General features: G+C 36.3%; 1 protein-coding gene across 2 annotated transcripts in view; it reads right to left on the bottom strand.

Moving 5' to 3' along the window:
• The window catches only part of SKIV2L2 (Ski2 like RNA helicase 2), a 44423-nt gene that overhangs the window by 7805 nt on the left and 17061 nt on the right, over nucleotides 1–19557 (bottom strand). For both annotated transcript variants that reach the window (XM_015277305.3, NM_001012944.2), the window contains exons 15-21: nucleotides 19081–19206; nucleotides 8895–9045; nucleotides 6870–7042; nucleotides 6491–6559; nucleotides 2357–2485; nucleotides 899–1009; nucleotides 379–567 (exon numbers count right to left, since the gene is read on the bottom strand). In XM_015277305.3, coding sequence (XP_015132791.3) covers nucleotides 379–567; nucleotides 899–1009; nucleotides 2357–2485; nucleotides 6491–6559; nucleotides 6870–7042; nucleotides 8895–9045; nucleotides 19081–19206 — 948 coding nt within the window. The remainder of the gene's footprint in view (nucleotides 1–378; nucleotides 568–898; nucleotides 1010–2356; nucleotides 2486–6490; nucleotides 6560–6869; nucleotides 7043–8894; nucleotides 9046–19080; nucleotides 19207–19557) is intronic.

Raw genomic sequence — 19557 nt, 5'->3', positions numbered from 1 at the left:
CTCTTCAAGCTAGTGAACCCCATCAGCTCACCTTAGCTCTGCACAAGCTTATCATGAATGAGAAGTTTTAATTATCTGTGAGCATGCTGCGGTGTGCCATGCCTATTGAGTTAACAGAACTTGGCACCAGAAGTGGCACCTCTGTAACCTTTTAATCTCTAATGAGTGTTTCTAAAAAGCTTTCTTTTCAGGTACAATTTTCATCTTTTATCAGTGAAGGACATGGCTCAGCCCCTGACAGTTTGTTAATGAGATTCAGTATTTCTCACTTTATTTAAGATAGAATAGAATTGTGCTTTGAAAAGAAAAAGAAAAGCAATTAAGCCTCTCTTCAAGTAGACACAGATGTAGAATATACCTTTTTGCTTTATATTTTACCTGTGCTTTTCTTTCACAAAGTTTATATATAGTTTCCAAATTGGGATCATTATGAAGAGGATGTGAATACATCCTATGCTCAAATGCCTCTACTTTCTGGATGACTTTCTTCAGTCCTTGATCTTTGATACCCATGTCATCAATAGGATCTAATAATGGCACCCCATCAGGAAATCGCTTCTGTACTTCCTTGAATGTAAACAGAAAAAAAAAAGAAGACAAAATAAGTTTTTCTTCTAATATTGTAACAGCACAACAAAATACATTTTTTAAAATAATGTGACACAGTTATAGGGATGTGAAAGGAGGAGGTGGAAGTTTGGTTTGAGATATTCCAGTAGTTCTCAAAGTCAGTCTGAAAGGGGATGCAACTGACATACATTTCCAGTTTCCAATCCCTTTTAAAACAACTTCTGATGTGACTCAAAATTTAGACAAATTTATTTTAAACTAGTTGTCCTTTGTTCAAGTGTTCCCCTCTAATCAAAGCAGACAGCTTCCACTGCTTCATGGAACTTACCTGTATAGATTTCAGCACACTTTGCCTGTTGTCAATAGGCCTCAGGTCTTTTGGTATGTACAGTCGGACACTGCTGATGGCCGACAGAAGATGCACCAGAACAGGGACGACCTACCAAAGAGAGTGCAGTATCCAGTCAGTAACAAACATATTATTACTTCTGCCTTGTAAAACTTCACATAAGAAAAGGGAAACTGAGTAAACAAGGACACAGCAGTGGATAAAGGAATAGGAGGAAGCAGCAAATATGAATAATGAGGTAAAGCACCAATAAGTCAGTCTGGCCAAGTGGGAAAATTCTGTATTCCATTCAGTCTGGAGAGAGGCTCAAGTGGAAAAATAAATAAATAAACCAGTTTTCCTATTGCTGGTATTCCAGTGCAGCAAGTAGATATAACTACTGAATATGTATTCTCATTAAATATTTATATTACTTAAGATCAGACTGAAACATATTCCTTGACTTTATTTCACTGAAATACACAGAATAATTCAACAAACTACCCTGCATTATGAAGTCTCCATGTGTATTTAGCTTCTACAAGATGATGATCTCTAGACACTTTTGACACTCTTTTTTCTTGCCTTTTTTCTACTGGAATACCTCTTGTGATCCAAAATAGACAAATTACTGCCATAAATACAACCAGATATATTAACAGAAAGTAACAAATAAGAAAATATGTATTCATTAATATCAAAACCGTGAAGAAGACATCAGTAGCTTAAAACAGAATTTGTGAAAAAAGACTCTAAACAAATGGAACAACTGTATCTGATCTGTAATTGTAATGGCTTGTTTTTATACAGAGTGCTAAAATTGAGAACTTCATGCAATGCAAAGTTTTTCCACAAAAATTTCAATTTTATTTTTGATTGAGACAGACTTGCAAATCTGAAGGAGTTTGAAAGGGGTAGAAAGAGGAAGAGAAGAAATAAAAAAAAGAGGAGTTCTTCAGTTTTAAGATCCATAACTGAAGAGACTTTTAAAGAAAGAATCTGTCAAATATCACTGCTGAAACTGACTACTCAAAGACTACCTACATTCTAACTAAATACTCAAATTTCATGTAAGAAAGGCACATTAGCCCCAACATCCTGCACAAATATTGGAGAGAAAACAGCTTACAGACACTTAACTGTGTGAAGATAACACACACAGGTCATTTTAATAACTATGTTCACATAGCAGCTATGGTCTTTCTTACATTGATTTCAAATACTTAAGGGGACAAGAATAGACTTTGAACACACTCCTTGACATGGTAACAAACAGACTCAAGTAATTTGTTCATTACTGAAACAGTTTCCTCTTGAATGCTATGAGCAGCCACCAAAGAAAGGCATACAGCTCCTCTTAAAGAGTCAGTCTCTCTTCTACAGTTTTCAAATGCTTTGGAAACAGAATCTTGCAGAGCAATTACAAGAAAGTAGTGAGAACAAATACTTATAACAAACCTGCATCTCTCCTTTCTCATCAGGTCTTGCTGGCTTTGCAGCCTCAGTAGCAGAATTTTTCAGACTCTCCTTGCTGCAGTGCAGTAGCACTTCAACTACATATAACGGGTCCAATTCACCAGAATTAGGCTGTTGAGGGCACAGAAAACAGATCCACACCAGTTATTTTAAAATAGCAATGAGAATGGAAGGAAAAAAGCACAATTTTATTCAGTATTAAAGGTATGAGATGAGCAGCAGTTCGTCTCTTTGCAGAGCATCAGTTCAGAGATGTAGTGCACTCGTTCTGAAAACTACTGAATCTGTACTGATTTACAAAATCCATCACACAGAAAAATACACTTGAAAAAAAAAATTCCTTTCTCTCAGTCCACCCTTTCCAACATGACCTGTACTGCAACAGCAGCTTTAGGTGCTTCTGCCTTTATTTCCAGTTGTAGCACTTACCCAGTAAGCCGGGATCTTTTGAACTGTAATGTAAAATATCTGGTAATACTGAACTTTGTAGTTCTGTCTTTAAAAAGCAAAAAAGAAACTTGTGGGGGTTTGTTTCATCCACAGGTTTGCAAGTTCAAGTTTTTCCCCACAATAAGGATAAAACAAAAATCCTTCCAGCATAACAGATTTTATCTGCAGCAGACAAAATTGCATCCTGCAGGCCAAGAATCTATACATCCCAAATTGCACACTTGCCATTTGACATCTACTTAACACAAACATGCAGATATGGCCATTAAACAGTACTGCTTGCAAAGCTGTAACCTTTATTACAAGCTTTGCTTTATAGGCAAAAACACACATGTCAGTTATTTGACTGGACTGATACACAGTAAGGTTGTTCAAATGAACACTTCCTACCAGCAAATGTTTTTATGACTTCTATTAGAAAAAAAATTACAGGCCTAACACCGAAGACAGGCACTGTGTTTTCAATTTATATACACAAACTTCTCCCCCTCCATTAAAGGCTTGGGGGAGAGGTCTTCATAAAGTCTTCTATTTACTAAGTTTGATTTTACTGGGCACAATGCAATACATGATTTTGCTTTCAGTGCACGCAAAGAAAGATGGAGGCATCCAACATTTCTGAGAGACTTTCAGAAATTTACAAGAAACCATCACAACAAACAATACAGAAAAACAGGGTTACCCTTTCCTACAGGCTAGATTATTTCTTAATGAAAATCTATTTACTTGTTGGGCAAGAAACTTTTGCAAATGTAGGACACAGTTCAGACAAAAAGCACTCACAGCAGTCATGCACAACAGTGACAGAACACTGCTGTTCTCTGAGCTGGTATTTGGAAGTAATGTCCACATAGATTGGAAGCAGTATCCAGCCACAGCCATGGAAAGCATAACGCTGGCTTGAAAAAGAGACTGAAGCAATACAAGCACCTGCATGCTACACAAAATGCCAGAACTGGGGATGTCTAGAAAAACACTATACTGGTGTTGACTGCACTAAACCTACTAAGAAAGGAGGAGTGTGTCATGAACATTTACCACTAATATTGCGCTGTAAGTTTAGGTATACCAATGTATTCAGCCAATGCTGACCAGACATAACATACTCTAGACTGCTAGAAGACATTTCCTTTTCCATAGCTACAAAGTCTTGGGTTAAAACTAAAAACTTGAAAATGAATACCCACATTTTTAAATGTAAGAGCAAAAATGAAACTAGGACACACTGTAAGAACTTGTTAGTCACAGAAATCCTTGTCATGCCAAGTTGGAATGCCCCCTTTCACAGAGCACTGCATAATGTGATGCATCCCGGGGACTTGCCCTTAAACATCTATTACATCATCTGCCCGGAAACAAAGCAAGATAGACAGCAGTCTTGATCTCTGAATCAATAAATACATCACAAATAATAAATTCAGATTCCTGGTTCGGTAAGATGAGATTTCCAGAAAATACAGTGATTGCAACAGAGAAATTTAAATATTATACCACATATACTCTAAACATTATAGTCTCCACCAATAACGTTCCAAACATTTTAACCATAACACATAAACATCCACAGATAAGTACAGAAATTTAATATACAAGAATTATAAAATCTACACAAGAAGAATTATATTATGCCATCTCAAATTTCAGTAACAGCTAACAGACAAAAAAATGATGTCTACAACTAAGCACCAGAAGACAATATGGACTATATCCAGTGTAACAATAAAACAATTATATTGCCAGAGCAATATAGTGGAAATAAACTTATAATAAATTCTTAAGCAAATACTTTGTTTTTGTATACACTGCAGTTCACAGTAAAGTGTCATCTGCAATTCTGTGGAATGCTGCGTCATGAAATCATGCTAGAAAAAACAACAAAATGTAATTAACTCTGACCATAGCTGATAATGACTAATGATAGACATACTGTAACCTTCAGTCATATTTATTCCTCACTAGAAGAATAAAAGATACATTAGAAACTATGATACAACAACAAATAAGACTACTAAAGAAAAACTAGCAACACACATTGAACTCAACATTATTTGTGAAAGCAAATCAAAGAAGCATAATGGCTTAAAGATATATGAAAGTTTAAAGATACAGAATAATAATTACATACTTCCAATATTCATTAAGTAAAATATGACATTACAGAGTTACGAAGGTATGCATTTGTATCCTAGAACAGATCAAAGAGAGATACATGAAAATAAGAAACTAACAGCTTCTGTAAGCGTTCACTTATTATGCCTCTGCTCATAGAAACCATTTTTTTCATACTGATTTTAAATTTACATAAATTTAAGGCTATTCCATAATTTTCAGTACCTACTGTCATTGTTTCCATACAATTCAGAAGGAAAAATTCAAGCCAGCTGCTAGAGTGACTTGACTAAACTCAACTGAGAACTAGAGCTGGAGACAGAGCCATCACCTTCAGAAGACACTGTAATTTCAAAGCTAACGTTCAAATCTAATGGCTTTACACAACAGCAAGACAGGCCAGATAGGGGAGGCAAAATATGTAAGTAGGTATAACGCTGGTTGAAATGCCTTCAGGGACACAGAAGTTGGTTATTCTGCATAATGGCTGGAGTCAGGGAAATCTGTTTTACTGCTCATGTGGTTCTATGAAAAAAGCAGCCCAGAAGCAACAGCAGAAACAGCCTATTTTTCCAACTTGAAAAAAAGAAATCAGACTTTCAAAAGGAAGATGGAAATACAAAACAAGATCTCTTCTAACAAGTTCTGCATGCACATATTTCTCTCATTTCCTCTTTAATGAATATATATATTAGAAAAGCATCAAAATGTGCCACAAAATAGAGGCACCACTGAAGCCTGACTTCACGTTTAGCACTACTAATTAATGCCAAAATTACAGCAAAAACACCACCACATAAAAATATACTTTAAACTTAGTTTTCAGTTTAGTCAGTAGAGCAGCCCAACAAAACAATTCTAAAAGGGAAACCCAAATACGGTCTCTGGGGTTATGCAGAGACCAACCATAAAAAAGGACTTTGGGAATGAAAAAACAAATCTGGCTTCAATTTCATTACTGCATTCCGTATTCTCTTGCACATTTCCCCAAATCCATTTCTATTCTTCTGCTTTGTTTGCATTTTAACTTTCCAATCCTTAACCTACAGCAATAAAGCTGTACTTTACAGTAAAGCTGTAAAGTAGGTTGAAAATACAATTCCTGATCTTCACGTAACCTTCTACACAGTGCTGGATGTGTAGCCTCCCTGTGCTCTCAACTCTCACAGCTTCTAAAAATTTTCTGAGATTAAATAACACAGCACATAGGATACCAATGCTGGGGACACTTCAGAAAGCATCTTGAGCTAAGCATCTTGAAATTTTGCATTGTCAAGTGTGCTTTTGAGTTAGTTATCTCAGGTAAATGAGCATCTCCTCAAAAAATATATCAAATATTTTAAAATGAACATAGGATTGAGTGTTTGTCCTAACTGCCATATTTTTTTTCCTTAGACATTCACTTTGGTGAGGCCTGAACTTTTTAGAAAAATTTCAGGTGAGAGGGTAAAGTTTTTGTCTTTGAAAACCATGAAGAAAACAGGAGATCTGTTTTATTTACAGAAAGCTAAAACAGTAAGATAGATATTTTTCTAACAGAGAGAACATGCATTTTACCTTAACATTGGATTTCTTTGAGAAATTAACAACCACTCCCCATCCAAAGTCATCATCTTCATTTTTCACCTGAAAGTATTAAAAGATATTGTAAGACAACCTCTGTATAGCTACACCATAGCGAGCGTGCAATTTCTTCTGTTATTTACAACAGTAGTCATGGACTACTATTCACCATGAAAATAGCATTTGTTTTTCTTTCATTGTTGACTGTTTAACAAAAAGACACGTAACAAAAGTAAAAACTGTTAGTAGGACGGACGTAACTTTTTAACACAGTAAACTAAAGAAGACAAACGAGCACTGCAAATGTCACAGGAAGAAAGGAGTTGAAACAAAACCAAACCAAACAACAGCAACAAAAAAAATCTCCGTTTACCTTTACCAGTCTTCCTGGCTGTAGAAAGGGCAAGCAATACTTTGGTTTGTGAATATATTCTTCAATCTCTTTACCCAGTTTTGCAAGCTGCTGTCGGATTTTGTAGTATATGACCACATTTTCTTCATTGGGAATTACTATTTTGTTGTACTGTTCTTCCAATTTATTCACCTCTGTAATAAAAAGTAAAATCTCATGGACATGAATAATTTCATAAACTTAGAAGCCAATGTTTCTCTTTCACATCTACAAAACCAGGATTTTCAACACATATTTTCTGTGCGCAATAACCCATTCTCTGAAAAACTGGAAATTTCTAAGTGTGTCCGATAGATTTTACTTATAGTAAATTAAATACAGTACTTAACATCATTTATTTATTTATTTTTAAAACCCAAACAAACCACTGCACGTTTTATAAACAAGTCTGAGAACAGAGAAGCCTGGGCCACCAATTGTCCAGGAATCACTGACTTAGAGTTGCAGAGAAGTCCCATAAAAATCTGCAATGATTTGTAAGTGGGGATCCACCGCATGCCAGGGCTCTTTGACCTTTTCCTACAAATAGTTGTGCACAGACATCTTCTAATGACTTCCCTCATGAGAATCAGTGTTCTTCTTTACATGCATATTGCTCTGAATTCACTGCTTTTCTTCCTCCACTGTTTTCACATCTTATTTAGGCAAATCAGCTCTTATTTTAAGCGACGTGCTTCCTTCTCTCACACTGGAAATACAGGTCAATGTAAACAAAGGACTTACTATAAAGATGGCCATCCTCTACCAATTGCATGCTATTTGAAGGCACATGCGTGACTCAAAAAGCCCACTTCAGTCAGGTCTGAGACACAATTCAGGGAAGTGCTCCCTATTTTTAGCTGCCAAGCTTTTTTTTTTCCTTTTTTTTCAAAAAGAAAGAGCTAGCAGTTCATACTGGTGACATGATTTGCACCTTGACCTAAAAAAACATTTCTCTGCTTTGTATTCTAGGTTGCAGCTGAGATTATTAAAAAATTCTAAATGCTCACTATGGTGCCTATGCAAAAAACATGAAAAAACACACAGAGAAAGTTCTTCAGCTCCATTTCTTTATTTAAACAGTAATGTTGGAATGCCAGAATAAAAATTTAGGCATGCCAATTGGAACAGGCAGGCTCTCAGGAAATACATACTATGTTTGACTACTACTGCCCTAAATACTGCACTTGCAAACCGTAAGAAACTCTGCAAAGGGAATGAGGACAAAAATGAACCTCTGCATGTTTATCAATTCCACACATATACTGTATACAAGCACACTCTGTCTCTTGATATTCTATTAAAAGTCAAACAGATGAGCTGCTCATGTATGAGTGGCAAAGGAAGCAGTTATCTTGTGTTCTTCATTTTGGGTTAAATTTTCAGAGAGGTTTCATTCCCAAATATTGGCTGAGATCTTTGGAAACTGACTTTGGCTCATGAAAACACACTATTAAAAGATCATGGCTCAAAATTTAGTTAGCGAAATGGAGTGCAAATAAAGTCTCACTCCTCTCTGAATTTTGCTTTGTGTTTCAACTTAACCTTTTCCCCCCCACTACTACTTGGAATACAGCACGCCTTAGTTCCTTTTAGCAACTGCAACGAGACTTAAAATTACAATTATTTTAGCTAAATTCTACATGTCACTAAGAAATAAAACTGATCCTCTCTGCCCCTCTTGCAAGCTGCAAGAATTTTTGAATTATTTTCCCTCTTCCTGTCCTAGAGGCTACCAATGGGGGCAACCATTTTTGTCCAAATCTCAGGAGAATGCCCTCCTTATAGACAGACAATGCAGGGCAGCACAGATCTTAAGAAGGGGAGGAAATTACTCTTCCTGAAATTGTAACAAAATAGCAAAAAGTGCACTGGCAACTGCTGATAGGGAAAACAAGAACTCCACAGGTTCACACAAGGACAATGAAGCTCAAATGCCCAATATCACTGTTAAAGTAGCTTTTGTACTATGTTTCATAGCTGAGAATAACAAACAAGAATACTTACTTTCTACCACTCCCGGAATAGCTCTGTAATGTTGAAACTGATAGAACGATTTCTCTAACATGTATTCGGGGTTAATTTCTTCTACTCGAAGCAAGTTCAATACCATGTTGTAGGTCAGGTGGAATGCACTGTTCAAGGGATCAGCTGAACCCTGAAAAAGATCCAAGAACATTGTCCAGCTAGTAAATAAATTAATTGCAGCATATAGGAGCACACCAAACAAATCCCAATGCAGTGTTTTATACAAAGAGCTGCTTTGATGGGTAGCATAACTTGTCTTGAATTTAGATTTCTTCTCTCATTAAATCCTAAGCAGCTTTTTTTTTATGCCCAGCATCTAACAATATCTGTATGTTTTATTGCATTCATATACATACTGCCATGTTATAAATGAAAAGTTCAGATGAAATCTTTTGCATTTCTTGTAACCACTATCTGGGTTCTATTGCTTTAACTTTAAAATAACGTCCATTTAACTACTAAAAGCAATCCATTATTTTTATACTCTGGAAAAACTTACGCACACACCTTTTTCTCTCTAAAGAGACTTATTGATCACATTGAAGTTTGTTTGAAAATAGGTAGCCTGCAACTTATTTAACCTAAGCAATGCCTCATTCTAAAATTAGTTTATAGGTTGTTCCATAGAGGCTGTGGACTCTCTATTTCTGGAGATACACAAAAGCCATTTGGACGTGGGCCAGGGCACCCTGCTCTGGGTTTGTCTGCTTGAGATTGGAGCAGATGGGCCCCAAGGTGCCTGCCTACCTCAGCCCTTCTGGGATTCTGTGAAGCTGCAAAATGTAGAGGAAATCTCAAGTTTCTATAGATACCTGGAGATCAGAGAACTTCTATTGCTGATGCTAAACAACGTACAACACAGCTATTTTTTTTAAGACCTGAAACCAGGATTATGTGCCTCTTGTCCCATTGTTCTAAATATATCCATTTTCCAGGAAAGAGAAAGCACCACTCCCTAAAAGTTTGATTCTCTGAAACAGAGAGTGCCATTTACAGAATGGCATTTACTAAAGAATGACATAGTGATTATACCAGTCCCAGTTCAGGAGGCCTCAGATTCTTTCCAACACCAGCACTTATGACTCTAGTAAGGCATCAGCCAAAGCAGCTGGCTTACACCCACTAAGTTAGCTATGGTCATAGCTGCGCAGGCCTTGAGGACATCATGCAAAATGTCACTGTGATCACTTTGATTGCAAACAAATGACAAATAAATGAAAGAAACCCTACGTATTTCTAAGGCCATATAAAGCAAACTTATTTGAAAGCTAACATTTGAGCCAACTGCAGGTGAGGAAATTTTTATTTCAAACACATGATCAACATCTTACACTTCGAAAATAAGATCATACTATGAAGACAAAGCAATTAAAAATTCTTTTTTAGGCAAAAATTGTGAACTGTGTTCCTTCATCTCACACATCCTTCTCTAAGTCACAGAAATTTCTGCTTTCTCAGTGCTGTTCTGTAGGCAATGTTGTATTCAAAACTAAAACTTTTTCTTTCTGAAAACCAAAGCTGTTACTTCTCCAAACTAAACAGAACTGTAGTAGCCTTACTGTGTTTGACTGCCAGAGAATTCTGCAGCATGTACTACTGACTAACCTGGGCTATCAACAGACTCACATTTAGTAGGCAGCAATCATCTGGATATCCTTGCTTTAAATACCTATTAGCAATAAACAGATTATGCAGCTGCATTACAAAAACTAACAACAAAATTCAGTCATTTTTCCATGCTAACCACACACAAAACATGACCAGGGAACCAGATCTTCCTGGCAAATAAAGAACACAGGCATGGTCACCGAATAGGCAGTTGGTGGTTATATAAAGACACTTGTCACATACAGGGTGGAAGGGAACAACAGGAGATGGGGAAATATGGGATGCATTAATAAGAAAAGTTGACCTTTCCTTTTCTAAACGCTTACGTAGAATGAAGTGTTCAACCATTCCGGAGCTCGCTTGGTACTAAAGGTAAAGGAAGCAAATAAATAAAAGTTCTTTGTCATGTTTTTGCTCCTCTTTAAATTCCTTTCTGTGGTAAAGCTTCCTTACTATTCATTATTACTTTCTTTAAAATACTGTGAAGCATATGCATGACATTTAGCTGATCTGCTACCACAGATACCTCTGTTAAACGGTTTACTCTTCTACAGGCTAAGGTATGCAATCATCTGCCTCAAGTTCTCTTGTCTGTGTGGAAATCCATTCCACATTTCCAAAGAGAAGGCTCTATATTAGAGAAGGGAAGAAGCACCAACAAGTCATGCAAAAGTTTAACTGCTTGGAGCTGCACTGAACAGTCACTTCCAAATGTATCTCACATCTAAAATTAAATACTGGAGAACTAGAACCCAGGTACCTCTATCTCCCTTCTGCAAGCAACTCTTTCACTTAGGAGAGAACAGCCTACTGCCTCCAGTCTTCAACAGACAGTAGCAACAGATTTATTTCTGAAGAACTAAAAAAAAAAACTAAAACAAAAAACTAGGGGAGAGGGAACAATTTTGCAAAGATTTTTATCGCTCCAAATAGGAACAGTCTGGATAAGTGACAACAGCTTCGGTACATGAACTAAAGTCCTCAAAAATTAATAACTCACTTGGTGTTCTTGCAAACATTCCACTTCTTAATAAGTTTTAACTTAAAAGGAACACTCTTTCAAGATCTGGGTTGGAACAGAATGCTAGGCTTCAGCTGATCATATTAGAACGTGGGCACGAACAATTCACTACAGAAATAATCTAGTCAATAATTAATTGAAAATTAGAGCATCAGCACACTGTGTCCTGTTTCACTGTCAATGATCTCAGAATGGAATATCCTCTTACACAATCAAATCAAAGAGGTCACTAGTCATCCATTTCTTGTTCATAACAATTAGGAAGATAAATCAAGTGGCGAAGATGGAGACTAATGGATATTAGAATTGATACTCACATCTTTTTCATATTTTTTATCTTCCTTGCTGTTAAAAATAGGAAACCTTTCCTAGCCAGAGATGTGGGGCTGTCATAACTGCCCAATGGCACGTGCTGTTGAGCAAGACTTATGTTTGGTAGGGGTTACTCTCCCTGCTCTCCTATAGTGGGAAAAAATGCTTACATTTTCAAAACTGTTCCAACGCAGAGAAAGGAACAAATTTTGCACAGAACTTCTTGCTCTTCATCTGTCATGGAAAACAGGTGCAGAGCTTTCACAGGGAACTTAAGATGGGAAATACTGGGTAAGTCACAGGGACATTAAGAGCTAATGAAGATGAAAGAGGTAATTATATATTTTTAAGCAACAAAGAAGTGTGTTTCATAATAAGAAAAGTTAGATGCATAACAGGACATATTTTAGGCCATTGGGTCCACTGATAACTTCATTTACCAAAGTTTCCACAAATAAGCTGAATGAACGAATTTCCAAAAAGGAAACAAAAAACAGCTTTTCTTTTCTTTTTCTCTTTTTCTTTTTGTTAACAGAAAAATAGTTCATAACAGAACAAATTGATATTTAAAACGTCTATGACTTTTTTTCCTTACAAGTTGGAAAGAATTACACTGAGCTGTCTGTATTAGTCATCATTAGTAATTCACAAGACAAAAAAAGACTTCATTAAGTAAAGTGACAGCTTGATACATTCATAAGACATAAGCAGTGATGTAGTAACAGCATGCATTTTTCCCACATATCAACTGCTTAGTTATTGCATGAATAATTAGTTCTCAGAAATACAAAACAATGCACACTTATACTGATTAGAGGATTACCTTGAGCTAAGTTAGTATGATGGCAAAAAGTCACAGAAGCCCCTCTGGAAGAGTTATTTTTAGCAGACTACAGTAAAGAGCTATCTAATGCACAAACTTATTACCAATCTGGCTTACAGCTTTGCCCCCAAAACAGCTGTACCAATGCAAGTAGAAGCCACTGTGGGTGGAAGGAGAACTTCCTTTCACAGGTCTTGCTAAAGAGAAACATTCAGATTTTGCTTTCACAAAAACTCCAGTTGTAATAAAAGACTTAAAGAAAAATAAACATATATCAGCTTCTCTTCCACGAAACATATCTTTATTTCTCTTACACCTAACCATCTAAGTTAGTTCTGAATGATAGAACTCCGTCTCCTACCATTACAGGAGGGAAACATCCTTTGTCTTACCTCAGGCTGATAACTCCAATTTCTGAACTGACTGCAGAAAAAACAGAATGGAAAAAAAATCCTACACACTTCTACTGAGGTATCCTGATTTAACAAAGTAGTATTTAAACTCTCAAGAAAATCTTTAGAACTAAATATTTTATATTATGCAATTACTGTACATTAACTTAAAATTTTCTAATACTGACCACTTTGATAGAGGATCATACGATGCCACATTAATTGCTCTGCACAGAATACAAATACACTAGGAAAAAAACCCAGTAATTTAACAAGTATTCAGCATCGTACTGTGTAACGATTGTTTTGGATCTGGGTTGATAACTCTGTAACTGCATTTGCATGAACATGTGAGAAACAAATTTTGCTCCATTCAAGCTAGATCTACTACGAAGAAACCCAAATGTAAAACAGCCAACAGAATCTGTATCTGCACTCAGAAGCTAATTCAGTTACCCATCCTGGTTTCAGATTCACTGCTATAGAATTCTGTCACATCAGTGACAGTGACAATTTACAGTTTCAGTAAAAATACACTACTTTCAAGTTTAAAGAAAATGTGGTCTCAAATACAGCAAATTTCCACCAAAAAAATTAACAAAAAAAATTTTAAAAAATCTTGTCTTGTCCTCATACCACACCTTATCAGCTTTAAGAATAAGAAGGCAGAGAACTCCTAGCTTAATCGTCCAAAATGTATTTAAATTTGCAGTAGACAGTGGTAACTTCACCATAAAAAAAGCAAATTTCAAAAAAATATGACAGCTGGGGGCAAAATGCTTCCCACAGAGGTAAAAAAAAACTTCAAGTAACTTCTGATATGAATAAGCAGCAACCACAATTAATAACGAATAGCAGTTAGTTCTCCTGGCTCAGAAAGAGCATCAAATGTAGTCCAATAGTGACTAGATATTTTATATGCCATGTGATACACATAATCTCCCCACATTTTGACTGTAAGTGTTAGAAGAAAAGAGTAAGTAGTTCTTTCTATCTGCTGGCTTGTCTATAGAACTGTAAGGCTGTACAGGATGGTCTTTGAGTATCTGCCTCCCTTCGAACAGTTGCTTCCACAATTTCACACTGAAGTCTTATTGACTCTAAGCAGATTTTAAAACTAAGGTTGGAAGTTAAGTGTCTTCCTGAACTGAAGCCTGGAAAATTTCTGCAGTTGAAGCTCTATAAGAACAATGCAGAAGTCTGCCAATTTAAAATAAAAGTAAAAAACGTATTTTTTTTACAGTAAATTTTGACCAAACATCCAAAACTTGTTTGTTTCACTGAGATTCTCACATCACAACTCTGAATTACAAGGAAGGAAGGTTATGCAGTGCTCAAACTATTAGTGACAATGTATTTCTTTAGATTTTGCAACCACTTTTCCAATAAGTGCTATAGTCAAGACCCAGCCTATTTCTCTCCCAAAGCAGACTTTGGTAAGATTTTCAAATGCTAATGCTCTTTTCTTCCCCCCCCCCATATGAGAAACCTTACAGTCAAATGAAAGTGCAATACTACAACTCAGCTGGAATGTTAAACTGATACTTGGCAAGGGACTGAACACAGTAAGGGAACGACAGTCACGCTGGAGTGTATAACCAGCTGCACTATACACACACTCCCAAATCACAGAAATTTTTCTAGTTGGAATGGACATTTAACGTTAATCCCGTCCAACTCCCCTGCAGTGAACAGGGACACCACAGGCCTCCAGATGAGTCCTCACCAGTGCAGAGCTGAGGGGTAGGATCACCTCCCTCGACCTGCTGGCCATGCTTCTTTTGATGCAGCCCAGGATACGGTTTGGTTTTCTGGGCTGCAAGGGCACACTGCTGGCTCATGACCAGCTTGCCATACACCAGTGCCCACAAGTCTTTTTCAGCAGGGCTGCACTCAATCCTTTCATCCCCCAGCTTGCACTGATAGTGAAGGTTGTCTGACCCAGGTGCAAGACCTTGCACTTGGATTTGTTGAACCTCATGAGGTTCACTTGGGTGCACTGCTCAAGCCTATGTCCCTTCAGATGGCATCCTGTCTCTCTGGTGTGTCGACTACACCCCACAGCTTGGTGTCATCAGCAAACTTGCTGAGGGTGCACTCAACCCCACTGTCAATGTCTTTGATGAAGATACTAAAGAGTATCGGTCCGAGCACCTACTCCTGGGGGACACCACTCGTCACCAATCTCCATCCACCGCTCTCCAGGCCTGATCCTGCAGCCAGTTCTTGTTTGTACTAAAACACAGCAAGAACCAAGGAGCAGGCGCAGGGGGCCTTATCAGTCAATACCAGACGAGCCAATGGAAGGAACATAAAAATCTGAGTCAAAGATTAAGAGAATTCCTTCTGTGTGTGTTTCATATTTCCTGTACATTAACAACTGCTTTTTCTTGATTTTCTGATTTTCTTTTTTTGTTTGGTTGTTTGTTTTTTTTTTTGTGTGTTACACTTTCTGAAGTTAAAATACACAGAAAACGACACTGGTGGCAAAGGCTTACTACTAATCCCTTCTGCAGACAAGCAGCTTCACTTACGGAGAAACTACTGCTATCCAAAAATTTTATCACATAACTTGTATTCCAGAAAATTTGCTCTAATAATCAAAATGTCTCCTCAATATCTCACCACTTTCAGTCCTATATTTATTCCCGATCAGAATAAATCTACTTATTTTTATGTTAGTGTTGTTTTCACACTAAACAGAATTTTCTTTGTAACTGGGAGTCTGAAAGGAACTGAGCTATATGCAACAAGGAACAGATAACTAGCACACACAATCTAATGATGTGACAAGGAACAGATGACTAGCACACACAATCTAACGATGCTGCATCAATAATTATGGAACAATGATTTGGGCTCTTGCAAATTTGAGAAACTTTCCAATGCATTACTACACTGGGAATATAAAATAGGCAGGAACTTAAAGTGAAGTATTAAACTCTCAAAATTGCTCTCCTATCCATTTGGCTATTATAATAAAATAACCTAAAGAACAAAACGAAGTACAAAAAGATGAGATAGATTTCTCATAGCAGCATAGCAGGCACAGTACTGTCAATTCTGTCAATGAAGGCCCTGCCAAAGAGCCAGATGTAGCCAATGGAATACCTTCTGTAGCTTGGCACTGGGGCATTTTATATTCCATACACACATGACAAGGAGAGCATAATACTATATTTTATCTGGTTAGATGAATGTTTTCTTTCAATTTTTCAGTCCATCTAATTTCTCCTGTGAAGAAATAAGTAGAAGCAAAGCAATGATAAACTCAAATTCACCTCTCTAAAACCTATACTAGTACATCTTCTTTTAGTATACAAGTTACTGATTTCCACAATTAGCTTGAGATTTTTGACTTTTAGAGAAATAATAGATTACCACAGTTGAGGATCTCAATTAGCATGTATTCTTACAGAGACTCGTATGGTCAAATGCCAACCAGAGAGATACTGCTCCAGTTTCCAAGGCCATCTAGTGTCAAGAAGAAGCTTTTCACTTCTCACCTAAGCTAATATAGTGTAGTTGAGAATTTCTCATCCAGACTCCCTTCTCTCTCCCTCAAATATTCTCATGAAATACTTATTTATGCAAACATAAAACTGTAATTTACTGTCTTCAGAAAGCTCTCCAACAGTACTGTAAGCATTTAGTTTTATAGATTTGAGCAAATCATCAGTTTACGAAATACACAGCAGTCAAACAAACACTAAGAATAAACAAAAAACCTAGTTACATTGCAGAAGACAAATGCATGTCACTGAGTTTAAGAAATATTTACAAACATCCTACATAAGAACACCATCTAGGATTTGAACTTTGGATTTTAAGCTTGAAGTACTGTACACAACATCGCAAAGAATAGTGTCATAGCCAAACAGCACAGCTGCAGTATTACTGCTCGTATATACACAAAGCCCTTACTTCACTGATCACAGTGTTAAGCAGCAGATAACATTACTTCTTAGATGTTTTACTCTAGCATTCAGGAAATGTTTAGGATCAGATATACAAAAGGGTTAAAGAGTTACGGTATAATTTTTTTTATATAAGTGTCCTATCATTCTCAATAAGGATCTTTAATCCAAATTTCTCCATATAAATCTTTAGCTTGTCCTAGAGAAAAGACATGAAATTTGATGTGGCAGCAAAATACCACTACAAAACACAGCCATCATCTTCCCACAGATAAACAATGGTCATCATTAAGTAAATTCTAATCTAAGTGCACTTAATGTTGAGTACAGAATGTGAATACTGAAGAAAACATAGTTGGCATGCATCCTTGGCCTGTTTTGGCATGAAATGTATCCTAAGGCATTTGTATTTTAAAAGGAAAATATGTATTTATTTTTAAATACTGTATTGCTCTTTTCAAACTATTGCTTTTATTACTTTTTCAGCAATTGGCTGAAGAGCTACAGAAGCTTCAAAAGCCATCAGTACAATCATTACAGTCCTTTCCAATGTTTTGCAAAGAAAATTTCAATTCAGTCCTTGCTTTCTGAGGAAAGAGTGTCAGAAATTAATGAAACGTGTAAATTTAGGTAGCTCAGTGGAGAATAACCAAGACATAATATAGACAGGGAAGAAGTCTGCAGTATTTTAGTTTCTTTTAGTTCCTTCATAATTCAAAAGGAAAAAAAAAAAGCTTGTAGTTTCAGTAATGGAAATTCAATAATGGAAATATTCCTTATTATTCCCTTATTATGTTGAGGTCTATAGTTTTCAAACAAGTGAAATTACAAATGTAAAAAAGAAAAAAAAGAAAAAAAAAAGAGGTTTTTCTTCTCTCATTTTGTATCTCCAGGTGTTTGGTTTTTCAGTGGTGGAAGTCCCTCTTTGTGTACTACAGAATGACACTTAAAAATAATTAAAAATCTAGTTAAAATATATGGTCTTTATATACTGCTGAGAGGTACACATGCTTTAAGAGTGCAAACGTAAATTCTACTGAGAAAACAAACCGAAATTAAGAAATAAATTCAAAGATTAATGCTGCATGAATGAGTTGGAGTATTTTTCAAAATTTATTAGCAAACATTCATGAAAGTTCTGACCTCAAGAGGCAAACATTGTCTGCATGCATTCTATGCCTGTTATGAATCAACACGTAGCACTGAGAGATCAAGATACACAACTTACAGCAGCCATATACATATTTTAGCTTGCTCTTAAATTTCCCTGAACAAAACAGAGAACTGCTAGCTTTTCATTTTTTTTTTTTTCAGTGCAAGACCTACAGATACAAGCTTTTGATTAGTATATTCTGATGTTGATTTTAGGATGATTTCTACAATATATACAAACACTAAAAATATTCTAAGTGTACTTTGAGCACTATTTTTCTGCTCCTGATCAGCATGCTGAGCCATTCCTCAAGTGCTCAGTTCTTAGGTGTTTGTACAATTATTTTAAGTAGTCTACGACTGTCTATAGACACAGTAGAATACTTTGATTCATTATGGTCATTTTCAACATGGCCTTTAAATAAAAGTGAGAAGAATGAGTGCAACATCTCATATCCCAATTATAAAGGAAAACAAATTTGCAATTAACTATATCAACATCCATTATAGTTTGGAGAAGCCCTGTAGTCTAACGGTCATAGTTCAGAACCTCTTTTGGTTCATGGATTTTCCTAAATGCACTGTGAATTTCTTCACAGTTAATTTTAGCTCACTGACAGTCAACCTTTTTTTAGTCATCTTATGCACCCCATTTTCCTGCTTCTGCTTGATTTTGACTGGTTTATCTACTACACTGAGAAGTTCGCTAGCAATCCTTCATTTCATCACAGAACCAGTACTTTTATTACTCTTGGGAGCTCAGCAAACCTTTACTGGTCAGTAATACTCTTGAATCGACTGTGATCAGCAAGAAACAACAGTTCGCTGCGCTACTAGTGCATTCTGAGAAAACAAGATAAAATTCTACCTCTGCTAAGACCCCTGAAAAACCAAAAACAAAACAAAAAAAAGTCAACAAAAAAGTTAGTTTTTTTCCTACCTTTAAAAGTTGCTTGCCAATTGTTGGACTCATTTTTTCATCCACCATAAGAATTACTATTCCTCTGTCATCCATACCTCGGCGTCCTGCACGACCTGACATTTGAATGTATTCACCTGAGGAGATCTAATATAGAAGAGAAAAATAACAAACATTAGAAAAACAGCAAGAACATAGAAAGAGCTATTTACAATTACAAACACAGTACACATTCATGATGTATAAAAACCAACAAAATAGTTCCATATGACATGGAGTTTTCACAGATCAATTCACTACTCATCACAATTGATGACTAAGCTGCTCATCCTTATGAGTAGTATGTATCAACAGGATAACCTGACCAGCATTTTCATATCTACATTTACTGATACATAACTACAGTAACTTTCCTAACACCTATCACTGTTTTAATAAGCAAAAAATCCAATTTTACTCATGCCTCACACCAAAGAATGTTGCTACACGTGGTAGAGA

This window comes from Gallus gallus, chromosome Z, assembly GCF_016699485.2.
Source record: "Gallus gallus isolate bGalGal1 chromosome Z, bGalGal1.mat.broiler.GRCg7b, whole genome shotgun sequence".
Lineage (NCBI taxonomy): Eukaryota > Metazoa > Chordata > Aves > Galliformes > Phasianidae > Gallus > Gallus gallus.
The sequence above is the reverse complement of the archived record's forward strand: the minus strand, read 5'-3'. Positions and strand labels throughout refer to the sequence as shown.